The sequence below is a fragment of the Aplysia californica genome, unplaced genomic scaffold, assembly GCF_000002075.1.
Source record: "Aplysia californica isolate F4 #8 unplaced genomic scaffold, AplCal3.0 scaffold00089, whole genome shotgun sequence".
Lineage (NCBI taxonomy): Eukaryota > Metazoa > Mollusca > Gastropoda > Aplysiida > Aplysiidae > Aplysia > Aplysia californica.
In genome coordinates this window covers 652,026-665,251 of record NW_004797359.1, presented here as the reverse complement: position 1 = coordinate 665,251, position 13,226 = coordinate 652,026, and the positions used below count along the sequence as shown (strand labels likewise).

General features: G+C 39.8%; 1 protein-coding gene across 1 annotated transcript in view; it reads right to left on the bottom strand.

The window, feature by feature from the left end:
- Positions 1-6,052: 6,052 nt before the first annotated feature.
- LOC101862487 (alpha-2 adrenergic receptor) overlaps positions 6,053-13,226 on the bottom strand; it is a 38,619-nt gene continuing 31,445 nt past the window's right edge. The window contains exon 2 of the mRNA XM_005094783.3: positions 6,053-8,686. Coding sequence (XP_005094840.1) covers positions 7,180-8,628 — 1,449 coding nt within the window. The 5' untranslated portion in view covers positions 8,629-8,686 and the 3' untranslated portion in view covers positions 6,053-7,179. The remainder of the gene's footprint in view (positions 8,687-13,226) is intronic.

Below are 13,226 nucleotides of genomic sequence, written 5' to 3'. Positions count from 1 at the left end.
TTGTCTATAATTTTGTCCATCGATTCTTTTTCTTGTTTTAGTTAAGAGTTTTCCGGCACTTGCAACACAATAAGGTCATAAGTGCTGAAGATTAGAAGTGTTACAAGAGAGTAACAAACATAAAAAAGAAGGAGAGATAAAGACTAAGGATGTTTGATAGGAAAGAAGGAGCAAACCACACCACAGCACCCGCCAACCACCCACAATTCTTTTTCTAAATCAAAAGCATTACGTTTTTGTCGAGAAATAACATTTCAACTAAGACTTGCTATCTGGTGAGCACAAATAATAATTTATTATGTTAAGAAAAAGCAATGCAGTAGTCTCCGCCTAAGATCCTGGTGCTCAGGAGCATGGAAAATGCAGGATCTTAGGCGAACGGGACCTTAGCCTATGGACCAATGGAAGAATCTACAGTGACCCATCTTCAGATCCACAACAGGTAAAATGGTCTCTCTTCACTCTAAAATGAACTGACGTGAACCCTGGGTGGGTTTATGATATATTCTGGCGAGCAAAGAGTGGTCAACCTTGAAGACCAATCACAGTGGCATGAGGCATGCCATTTACATTTGTTATCCTAACGTAAGTCACAAGATCTACACTTATCCAGTTGCCCCTCCTCTTTATCTGCCCAAAATTGATAACTTTCCTTCTCTGACCAAGTTCCCCCGCCTTTGTCGTTACGCACCATTACCTTGTGAACCCACTAATTAAAATTCAGTCTGTCTCACTAATTCTGGAATAGAGATAAGTACTGCAATGATCAGGTGGTCAGCGAAGAGTTTACAGTTCAATGTGATCCTGCCTGGAGTGAACTGGTAGGCCCTACCCACCCAGCCAGTGATGTAAGTTTAAGTGGAGAGCTCAGGTGAGAGTGTGGGGTTTGGGAAAAACAAAAAGTCGGTCAGTTCACACCTCATGGTGGTCGCGTCTGGGGCAAACATGACGTTTCATCGAGTTTTAGAACGCTTATACATGTGAACAAATTCACGAGAGCGGGTGATCTTTGACGCGACGGGCAGCGTTTCACTCTAGGTTCATCAGCTGTGCCCCCCCCCCCAGGTCTTTGTTCCGTAAATCTGAAATGCGGGATCTTAGCCGAATGTAGACCCTCAGAGTGAATCAGTGATGGATCTTAGTGGTGACTTTTGTATAGTAAAAATTCTGTTCTCTTAAAAGAGCAGGATCTTAAGCGAACCGTATCATAAGCGGTGGGATCTTAGGCGAAGACTACTGTAGAAGGCACACTTGCACACGCAGAGATGGGTAATGTTACAGAGGGCCTGAGAAGTGCAGTTAAGCAAACACAAATATGCAAAAAGCCTCTTCTTCAATTTACAAAACTTAACTGTTTAAAAAAAAAAACTCTTAAAAGAACAAAATTTGCACCAATGAACAAAAGACCTAAAAATGTAACTCCAGCCATCAATCACTCCTCTCCATAGCATTGTATAGATCTAACCTTTTGATTTATCCTGAATAAAAAAAACATTGTCATTTTAAATTACTTGATATCTAAAAGCAATACATGGCTCCAAGACTTTATTTGGAAAACCATACCCTAATATGCAGAATGCTAAGAAAAACCTGGAGAATGACAATGCCTCTTTGGAATGACCCTTGAGAGCTGAGATCAAAATAAACTCACACTCAATCGTTTTACATAATGCAGTACCAGTTTTGCAAATAATACTCACAATGTACTAGCTCTGCAATAAATGTTCTACTTTCTTTCAGTCATGATGAGCAAGCTATAAACGTTTGAAAGGAGAAGATGAAACCAGTGGAAAGCCACTACTTTTGGTCATCTGTAGGCTTAATAACAGCAAAGACCTTTTGAAAATTTTCCTTTTTTTAAAAATTGAGACGAGGCACTAACAATTACTTACACCGTTAACTTTAACAAGGGAAACGGGGTTCCAACATACATCTTCTGACTGATTATAACACCATCATGAATTTGATCACTTTTTAGAACATACTGAAACAGGTAAAGAAGGGAAAACAGAATGCAAGCTATTCCAAGCCACACATACACAGCTCTTGTCACCTGCAAATAATCATATAGGAGTACATCAGTTCTCCTATCAACAGGAGAAAATAGTTAGTGATGCTCAGGATAGTATCCACAGTCAGTACTCAAGATTTACCATTTGCCTCATCATTGGTTGGTCCAGCAAACGGAAAAAAGTACAAAATAGGTACCATACTGAGCTATGTGTGTGAGCATCTGAAAAATATACAACCCACAAGCCTTTACAACAAAGGCAACATGCCTCCATAAAGCTCAAGCCAGATCTCTACAAGTTCTTTTCAAATCAAAAGTTAACTTGACAAAAATTCATCAGTCATTGATTTAAGCACATTCAATTATGCTGACTATATTACATTTTTTTAAAAGCATACAAAGGAAAAGTGTTAGTACAACGCATGGGAACAACATAATACTGTACAAATAAGTAAAATGCTTTGTAACAAGACATAACCATAAAGGTCAGCAGGCCTTCACAATGCCACCATTTCGTACTCGTCTATAAAAATCATCTCTTCAAGGAAAACATGAAACGATGAAAAGCAATTACTTCATTTTAACCCCTGAGGGTGAACAATCTTAAAACAGTCATTTGCAAAAGAACGTCCTCGTCAACAACTTTTGAGGTAAATCGATATTGCTATGCAATCTCATCCACTTATAAACTCTTTGATTTAATAAAACAAATAAAAGACATTGATTGTATTGCGTTAACATAAGTTCTCATATGAGCCCATTGATTGTGACCAATCAAAAATTCATCTGCTCCAATCATCTTGCTAATTTCATGACACAAATTGTGTAACAAGGTATTCAAATCTTGACAACTTTCCTCTTTGACAAATGAACCAGTATTATTGCTTTAGGAAAATATGTTTTGAAACAAAGCAAGACCAAACTTGTGAGCGTCAGCAATATGCCTTAACTCTTTCGTGGCAAGAAACTTTACAAGGGCAATAGTTCACATGCTCACCACTGTATCAAAGCCCTTGAGGTGATTGGATTGGCATTCCTAATACAGCGAGTAAACAAAACTATGCCAAGAAGAATGAGAAATTTTTATGCCTTTAGTAAAAGTTGTCAAGCCAAAATATTAGTGCACAAGGCAAATTAACATGACATTTCCATTAGAGAGAAAACTCCCCGACAGCACTTTGAACTCCACCCCTTCCCTAGAGCAACTATAAAGGTGTAAACAGCGATGAATCTTGTCATATTATATAGAAGGAACCAACAAAAACTACTTACTGTTCCCACATAATCAGGGCTATCTGCTTCACTATAAAATCATTGGTAGAGGTGGGAAACAAAACAAAGGAAAGAAAGTCAGAGGAGCTTATTAGGTGTCCACAATCCACTCACCATAAAATGAATTTCCTCTTAGTGTTTTCAAGGTTTTTGAACTATATCATTCAAATTCCCAAAGGTTAGGCCATCAAATTAACGACAAACATCATCCAGACAGAAAGAAAGACAGCAGGTGACAAAGCGCACTAAAAAGTACAACACAGAAAACAGAAAAAAATACTAGATCTAATTACAATTCATGTGATTGATTTTTTCATTTAAGCTTTTCAACGCATTTCTACAAATCAAAAGCAGTCTTATACAATATAATTTTTTGTAAAGGAATACTTCAGTTTGAATTGTAGAAGTAAAGCAAAAGAAAAAAAGACTTGAAAAAAAAAAAAAAATCTTTCAATGTAAAGATATGGCAAAAACTAAATTTTAAGTCATTAAAAACAGAGTAAGCAAATTTTTTCCTCAAATAAACTGGAACTACAAAGTCGTAAAGAAAACTGTTAAAAATCCTTCTAAAAGAGCAGCCCTGTCCATACTCCCAAAACACCTTCAGTGAGGTTCCACTGTCTGAAACGGATAGCTGAAACCATTATATCATATGGCTAAAAAAAACGTCTGTCACAAAAATTAGATCGTCACTGGGGGAAAGTTTATAAACTTCTTAAATTGAAGGAGTACTGCGTAACAGTCCAAACCCTTCGAGATCTTTTGTGGCTTGAAAAAAGTAACAAAATACCAAAACAAGATAGCCCTAAGAACTAAAAAATAATTTCATGACAATTTCTGGTAGCTACACCCTACATTACAACCTCTGAACACACATACAGTTGAACCTGCTCTAACAGCCACCTGTATAAGACATTAACCTGAACAAATGGCCACTTCCCATTTCCCCCTTTGCATTAAAAAAAAACCCATAATGATACTGTCTAAGGTGGCCATTTTCCTCCTCACAATGGGTGGCCTTAAAAAATTTCGACTCTATATTATATATTCTCATCTACATTCAGGATAGATTCGCTTCCGGCCCACTCATGAAGCTGCTTTCCAAGTAGATACAAGGCCTATCAGCAATCCAACAGCAACAGGAAAGAAACTTCTGGCTTCACTTTCAGGAGGTGGAGAGTGTCAACACTTATAGCATTTATAGGAAAAGTCCAAATGTCCATCTCTCCCTCCCTCTACCCCCCCCCCCCCCCCCCCCCCCCCCCCCCCCCTTCTCTCTCTCTCAAACACGCATGCACACATATATGCACACACACACACACACACACAACACACACACACTCACACACACACACACACACACATGTGCACACACAACACACACACAAACTCAAACAAATACTAAGACACTCTCAGACATCACTCTTCCCTTTTCTAAATCTTGAACTTGAACAATAAAAAAAAACCACTAAAAAATGGAAGACTGTCACCTTAACGGCTGAACCGTACACTTTTCTGACAATCACTCTCAACAGAAATTTTTAATTACATAAAAACTATTCATACCCTAAAAGACAAAAGACTAAATCCATTTCAGTATAAAACTTGGCTACTTTTCCTTCATACACCATTCAGAGCCACGTTCAGCAAGGTATCTCTTTAAGTAAGAAAACTGTATGGGGAAAAAATAAAATGCAATAGTGCTCACCCCTGACAGTTTACTTGCTTGTACTTCATCATTGTTTCTTTGCTGCCACATAGCCCTAGGTAAATCATATACACGCATGTATACAAATACGCGTTGGAGCTACAAGTCGCAAAATTAAATGTCACCACGTGGTGGAAGAGGGAATCAGGCCCTAGTCAATTTTTTGACATGAGAAGTTTTTGGTATCATGTTAAGCTTGTTCATTTGTCAATTTTTTATGGAAAAAAATACCCATCTAATTTGAATTAAAGTTGAGATGTCTGCGATTAAAAGAAAAGGGGGTCACTTGGTTTTAGCAGTAAAATTATTAAGAAAATGGCCGCCAAAGTTTGATGACTTTCAAAGCTTAAGAATCCTTAGAAACTGAAAAAAATTATGTTGTGTGCCTTTAATCAATGTTCTACAGAAAAATCAAAACAGAAATGTGCTATTAAATGGAGATAAAAGGTGTTCAGCCTAAAACCAAAATTTTGATAAAAATTGCCAAACCGTCTTAACAAGGAAAATGCTGGTATCTTCAATTTCATTATTTTGATGAGCACCTGATTTCACCACAATGCCTCACATATACTGTTTCATGTTTGCTAACCTTTGATTCTACGACCAGCTAAGCTTTCTTTTGCGTGAAAACCAAATCAACTAAACCGGGAGTGTCATAGAAATTATTATAATTCTCCTATTGTATAACTTTCAGGACAACTCAACATAACTTGTCTCACATTATTCAGATCAGGTGGAAATAGTGTTGATTCATTTTGGTCTTGTGTCTTACTGGCCACACACTTATATATCAATCAATCACTACAACAAAATGACTTTCTTCTTAAATGACAATATCTATTATAATTGTGCATTGGTGAGACTTTGGCCAAATTATGTATGTAGTGGCTTCCATACATACATATAGATTCTACTTCATGTGTACGAATCACCAGTGCTGTCCTTTCATGACCCTTGGTCCCTCAAGACCACCTGTAAACCCATTCAAAAACCCACCAATTGTCACTCAGTTATATTATGAAATACAGACACTTAAGACATCTTACATCAAGGCACTATTGACTCTGTTTAGCAGACATGAAATCTGTATTAGACAGTATCAGAAGCTTCTTTTTGACAGCCACATCTTTACATCAAACAAAAACTGCCAGAGGATAAAATGCTTTGAATCTTTGCTCCTTTTAACAAATTTGTAACATTGTGACAAGAGTATGTAAATAAGACAAAAGAATAAGTGAGACTTATAGACTTATAAATCATGGAGCAATGAATGCCTGAGAAAACTGGTAAAAGTAAGCAGTGTTCGGAGCATAGGAAGTTTACAAGTAATAACAAAATGCTGACAGGGGTTCAACAATACTACAAATTAATATTCGTACAAACTTATTATCAAACACCTGATCTGCTTTATCTCAGAATGGATATCTCCTTGTTAAGTCAAACATTAAACCTTATCTTACCATATCTTTGCTTCAGGTTTAGAACAACAAAACAGAAACAATCTATGATTTATGAACTTGGTCTTCTCAGCATCAATCTTGAGCATTCCAGGGAAACAAAAGCAATTAACTTTGACTTTGTACACAAATTTCTTTGATTATAACAAGACAAGTCCTGAACTCTGTGTTACATCATGTCTAGGCTGAACAAAGTTGTATCGATATATGGGTTACTTGACATGAAAAGCATCATGAACACTGCCCAGCAACAAACACTACAACATGGCACCTGCTATTTAAATGTAAATGAAATATAATTGTAGTTTTGATTAAAAAGAAAAAGGAAAACCAAAATGAAACAAAGGACCAACCCAATTAGATGATGTTTGGAGGTAATTTTCAATTAATTCAAACGCAGTTTAGAACAAAATAAAGTGCTTTTTCATAGATGTTCCCTTTCATCTTGCATTCTATTTCCTCTCTATCTCTCATGATAAATGTTCAAAACTGAAGTGTTCTATCTATCCCTATATATAACACCCCTTGGTAGCACTTTAGTCTTATGAAATTCAGTTCAGTAATCCCGAGACACACATTGACATACACCAACATTTACATTACTTTTTACAAAACAATACAAGGCAAAAATAATATTATGTCCACATCGCAGACTGATTTGGATTTACAGAATTTTGCAAAACTTTTCGTAAAATTTACAAAGGCATCCTTGTACATGTACAAAAAACAAATCATGCAGAACTGACTGGAGGTCTATAGATTGGAATTCTTGATGTAGATCTCGGAGCACCCATGGTGAAGGATCGGCGTAGCTGCCGAGAGCCCTGCTGCTGCTCCATGCTGGTCCGCGTGCACAGGGCCCACACCTTGAGGAACAGCTGCTTCACTTCTTTCCGGAAGTTCAAGTTAAAGATGATGTACACTACGGGCTTCACCACATAGTTCAGGAGGTAGGAGCGAATGCACAAGTTGAAGGCGATCTCCGTGGCATTGGAGGAGAACTGATTGAAGACTTTGGTGGCCACGCACAGGATGGTCACCACAACATAGGGCAGCATTGTCACTACGAATGCTATCGAGATGACCAGGAATATCCACGTCTGCCTCGTGTGCTTCACGTGCAGCTGAACCACTGCTGCTGACGGGGGGGCGCTGCTGGCCTGAAGACTGTTCGTCTTGACGATGCCGCTGCTTTTCAGAGGCACTCGTGCGGGGTCAGTGTTCGAATGGGACACCGTGCTCTGACTGTGTAAGCGACAAATCTCTTCGTTATAGTTCGTCACAGAGGAGGTGCTGGTGTCTTCTCGAACGAACCGATGTTTCTTTGGAAATTCCCGCTTTGCCGGGCTGGGTTTCTCCCCCCTCTCCTCCGCTTGTCTTTGCTTCCAGTAGTTGACGCCAATCAGGCAGTACAGAACTGACATGATAATCAAACTCATGGTGAAGGTAGTAAGAACACATGCGAAGTACAAAATCCTCAACCACTGAGGTAAGTCGGGGTCTATGGAACACCCCTCTCCGTATATCCCTGCATGAGCAGTTCTTATTTTATTTATATCAAATACAAAACATGCTGGAATGGAAACCACTACAGCAACCACTATCGACACAATGCAGTAAACCCTTGCTTTTTTCACCCCGAAATCTTCAGATGGGCGACAATGTTTTCTGTAGCAATCATAAGAAACACAGATTAGAGTTAAGCACAGAGCACAAACTGACCACGTCTCCAAAAAGCCCATTATTTTACAAAGTGGCACCACATCAAAAACGTAGGGTAGGCCTAAGGCACACATTTCCAATGGAATTCCAATAAAACACCCAAACATGTCGAATATTGCGAAGAAGATAACAAAGAAATTGGAGGTGGCCCTCCTCGAGCGACACCTGTAGATGTAGCACACGAGAATATTGCATAGAACGCCAAGCACCATAATACATCCCAGAATTATGAATATGGGGTAAAAAGACCCCGCTTTCCTCCTGTTCAGCTCATAGATATCTGGCATGGGCTCCCTGGTAGTGTTAAGAACTAGGAGCATTGGGCTCTTATTTTCCGGTTTGGGGGTCACTTTTCCGGCATACTCATCAAAGTCATAGCCAACGTAGAAGACAATCTGCGAGTCGTTGACCCCATCGAGGTCAATGTCCACCTCGTCCACCACACCAATGTCAGCCATGGTGGCGCTCAAGTCTCAGTCACAGGCAGGGGAGAGACGGCCTATCGGCAAACATACTCTGTGAATAAAAAAAAAAGAAGTCATCAACACGTCACTGCATTCGCAACAAAGGCTTCATTTAGTTTAGTTTAAATTTGACTACTGGCAAAATTGAAGGCAAACGAGGCATGGGTAGGCCCAGAGCAACCTACTTAGAGAACCTGAACAGAACGGTAACGGGGAAACATCAAGGTAAAATAGCTTTTTTAAGAGCATCCGAGCAAAGGAATGAATGGAGAACCATGAACACCGGTATCTACCGTAGATCTGGCACTTGATGATAATGATGAAGTTAGACTTTTACAGCACTTACAACACAAATACGTCATATATAAGTACCAAGATTAGAAGTGTAACTAGTGAGTAACATACAAAGATAAGAAGGCGGAGAGAAAGTTGTTTTTGTTTTAGTAGAAGTTTTACGCCGCTCGCAACTGCATAAGATTATATGAGCGCCAAGGGGTGGATGTCAACAGAGAAGTCTTTACGTGGAATCACGCTTACTCTGCTCGCCTCTCTAGCTTCAAAAGCACAAAGTCTGCTTCGACTATCAAGGCACCCCGGAAATAGCGGGTCACAAGAGTGTGACAAATATACAAAAAAAAGTAGAGGAAAATTTGACGATAGTAAGGATTAGAAAAGAAAAAGCAGCAGTTCCCTGTTGCAGTTCAAGCTCAGTTATTAGCATGACATTGTTGAATCAGCCCATTTACAATTCCACTGTACATAAAAACAAGTTAATGTCCCCCATTCGGGAATGGCCTACAGACACTTCAGTCAGTGGCAAGGCCGGGTGGGGGTAAAGAAGATAGATGTTTGATAGGATAGAAGTTACAAACCACACCAGGGCACCCACAAACCATCCACAAATCTCTTATTATTTTTTAGATCAAAGGCCAAACAAATTAGAAAAATCAACCGGTCTGACTTTTCCCTTGATTTCAGACAATATTATAATGCATTAATAAAATGTGCCCTACAAGACTATTCAACACTGACAAACTAGCGGCTATGGTCAATCCAAACGGGAAAATAATCATAACAGGGAATGTATATTATATATCACAGATGGCTAATCCACTTGCAAAGATTTTGATTCTTGCGTTGACAACAGAGAATACAAATATTTTAAATGTAAACAGAATCAAGGAGTAAATATTTTTTAAATACATCTTTATTCACATTATAATACATCTAAAACACATGTCATTGAGGAAATAAATTGCCTGAGCAACAACCAAAATATGTAGATATTCTTTATCAAACAATCAAAAAACGTTTAGAGATATACGTGGGTGTCATCAAAACTAAACAACTAAATTTAGGAGTCCATATTGAATCATAGAAAATGTTAGGCACAGGAAGAACCTAAGGAAAAACCAAGAGCAACTACTTAGACACCAATATCAAGGTTAATCAACATTGCATTTTATTTATCCCCCCCCCCCTCCCAACCACCTTTGCTTTTTTTTTTCTCTTTGGGGGGAAGGAGTGGGGTGAAAGACAGATAGAAAACAGAGTTCGTGTAATACACAGCGAGTTTAGTTACGGGTAAGTTTTAATAAGAGTTTTGCGGCACTCGCAACACAAATAGATCATAAGTGCTGAAGAGTAGGTGTTACTACTAGAGAGCAACATACAAAGTAAAAAGGAGGAGAGATACCAAATACAGATGTTTGGCAGAAAAGGGGGAACAAACTATACCAGAGCGCCCTGCAACCACCTACTAAAAGACAGAGAGAAAAACGGAGCGTTAAATTTCAGAAAGGAAGAACCAAGACGAATCACACCTGTTAAATACAAAAGGGCATAGATCGACCTATTTTGAAATGATTTCAAGAAGAAAATTTTTAAAGTGTGGAAGCAAATATGTATGCGAATATATATATATATATATATATATATATATATATATAAATAAGTACCCCCCACACACAAACACACACACACACACAGGCATGCAAACACACACACACACACACACACACACACACACACACACACACACACACCGAAATCTCTCAGCATTAAAAGATAACCTAAAGTGCCGTCATATATGAAGCAACAGAAATTCCCCAACAGTGATGTCTCGTGAACGTTACCTTAAGGAAACACAGCCCACATTTCACACAGTCTCATCCAGCAATTGTCAGCACACCACCGAGATAGAAAGAACAATGGTCCACCAACGTACTACAGCCACTCACAGACACACGAACAACTGGTTGTCACAACCAAGCATTAACCACTACTTATTACAAGACATAAATCCCTACCAGTACAACAACGTGCTACCCTACGCCGGGCCCCAGTGATCCCGCAAGATCGAACGGCACGGTTTAATACTACACGCATTGTACTAATAATCTTTTCTTATTCTTCACGACCGAATCACAGGTTTCATTCAGTGAACATAACAGGCGGCTTTACCGGCTTACGATCCGTCTGACAAAGGTCTAAAAATAAACGGCAGTAAATATAGCGACAAATCAATCGAACAGGGATACTGTAAAGTCACCGAGTATGCCCTTCACACATGAACAGCAGAGTCAAGCCTTACAAGTTATAAACACAAGCTGTCCCGGTGACACGAAGTAACGGACGAGTTAGGATTATTTCGTCTTAATAAGAGTTTTACGGCACTTTCAACACAATGAAGTCATATAAGTGCCGAAGATTACAGCTGTTACAACAACGTAACAAACACAAAAAGGAGAAGAGAAAAGGGCGATAGTCGTTTTAAAGGAAAGAAGGAGCAAACCACACCAGAGCACCCGCCAACCACCCACTGCACGAGTTTATAAATATACAAGTAGATATATAAGCCTTACTTTCGTCGGTAACCGGTATGTTTTTAAGACTATAACTTTTCAGCCCGCGCTGTAAAGCTTAATGCTTGCACCCGTCCTTCCTGTTCTGGCAAAGCAACCAGTCAGCCACAGTGTGAATGAAATAAAACCGAGGAAGTGGGCGTCGTGTGTTTAAATGTTTACAGTACGCTCGCTAGACTTCCGAAATCTGATGAGGGCAGGACAAAAAAACCTAGGCGGTGTCGCGGGAATTTTACACCACAGCTAAAAAAGCGACCCAGCTGAGCCTAATTAACGATACATGTTCGCAGAAAACCACAGAAAAGAACTTGGAATTACACAGACATCCATCCTGATATGTAAAATACATGTAAAGTATACTTCCACACATTCATTCGCATACTACAAGGAATTGCGCGTGCCTCCTTCTACATACATCATGCCAGGTGCACACCGTGCTCCGTGTGTGTGTGTGTGTGTGCGCGTGCGTGTGTATGTGTGTGTGTGTGTGTGTGTGTGTGTGTGTGTGTGTGTGTGTGTGTGTGTTTTGTGTGTGTGTGTGTAACGCCTGTGAGAGAAATGGTGAATATGTGGGTGTGTTGGCCGTGTGTGTTCGTGCATGAAAAAAAAACTTGTTCGAACACAGAGGAGTAAGTAGGCCTAATCTACACGTGTTCAGCATACGTAGGTGCATGGGTTCGAGAGAGACAGAGACAGACAGACAGAGAGAGAGACAGACAGAGAGACAGAGAGACAGACAGACAGACAGACAGACAGACAGACAGACAGACATCCACTGGCTACAGACAGACAGACAGACAGACAGACAGACAGAGAGACAGACAGACAGACAACAGACAGACAGACAGACAGACAGACAGACAGACAGACAGACAGACAGACAGACAGAGACAGACAGACAGAAGGTATTCACAGAGAAAGAGGATATAGGGGAGGGGAGGGAGACGTGGAGATGTGAGAAAACAACAGGCAGGGACAGCAGAGAGAGAGAGAGAGAGAGAGAGAGAGAGAGAGAGAGAGAGAGAGAGAGAGAGAGAGAGAGAGAGTGAGAGAGAGAGAGACGGGGATGGGGAGAGGGGGGAGAGAGAGAGAGAGAGGGATAACAGGGGAGAGATCTTATCTTTGCCACTGAGATGAATCACTCCTGTTTCAGCAGCGAAAACACACGAGCTCTAATTTAGAGGCTTTTATGTAAAATATAAAGTACATGTAAATCTGGATCCAGTCAGCCTCTTTAGGCAGAACTTTGGACCTACTTTACACAGTATTCAGGGAAAGGCGACACTTGTAATCTGATAATCAAGCATGGCTTTGGGTACGGGTGGAAGTTGGAAACATACTTTATTACATAGTCTCTAAGCGAGGCGGTAAAAATGAGTTTTTGTTTTATAAACGTTTTACAGCACTAGCAATACAATTAGGTTATATAACAACCGAAGATTAGAGAGTACCAAACACAAAAAGGAGAAGGAGAGATAAGGGCGATATCCGTTTGATAGGAAAGAAGGAACAAACCACAACAGAGCATCCGCCAACCACCCACACGGAAAAAGTGCCGGCACCACGACTCGGGCAAAGATAGCAGTGAAGGAAGTTTGAAGTCTGTTTACGTAAAACGACTGAGCAAGCGGGCGCAAAGGGGGGGGGGTAGATAGATAGATACAGAGAGAGAGAGAGAGAGAGAGAGAGAGAGAGAGAGACAGACAGACAGAGAGAGAGAGAGAGAGA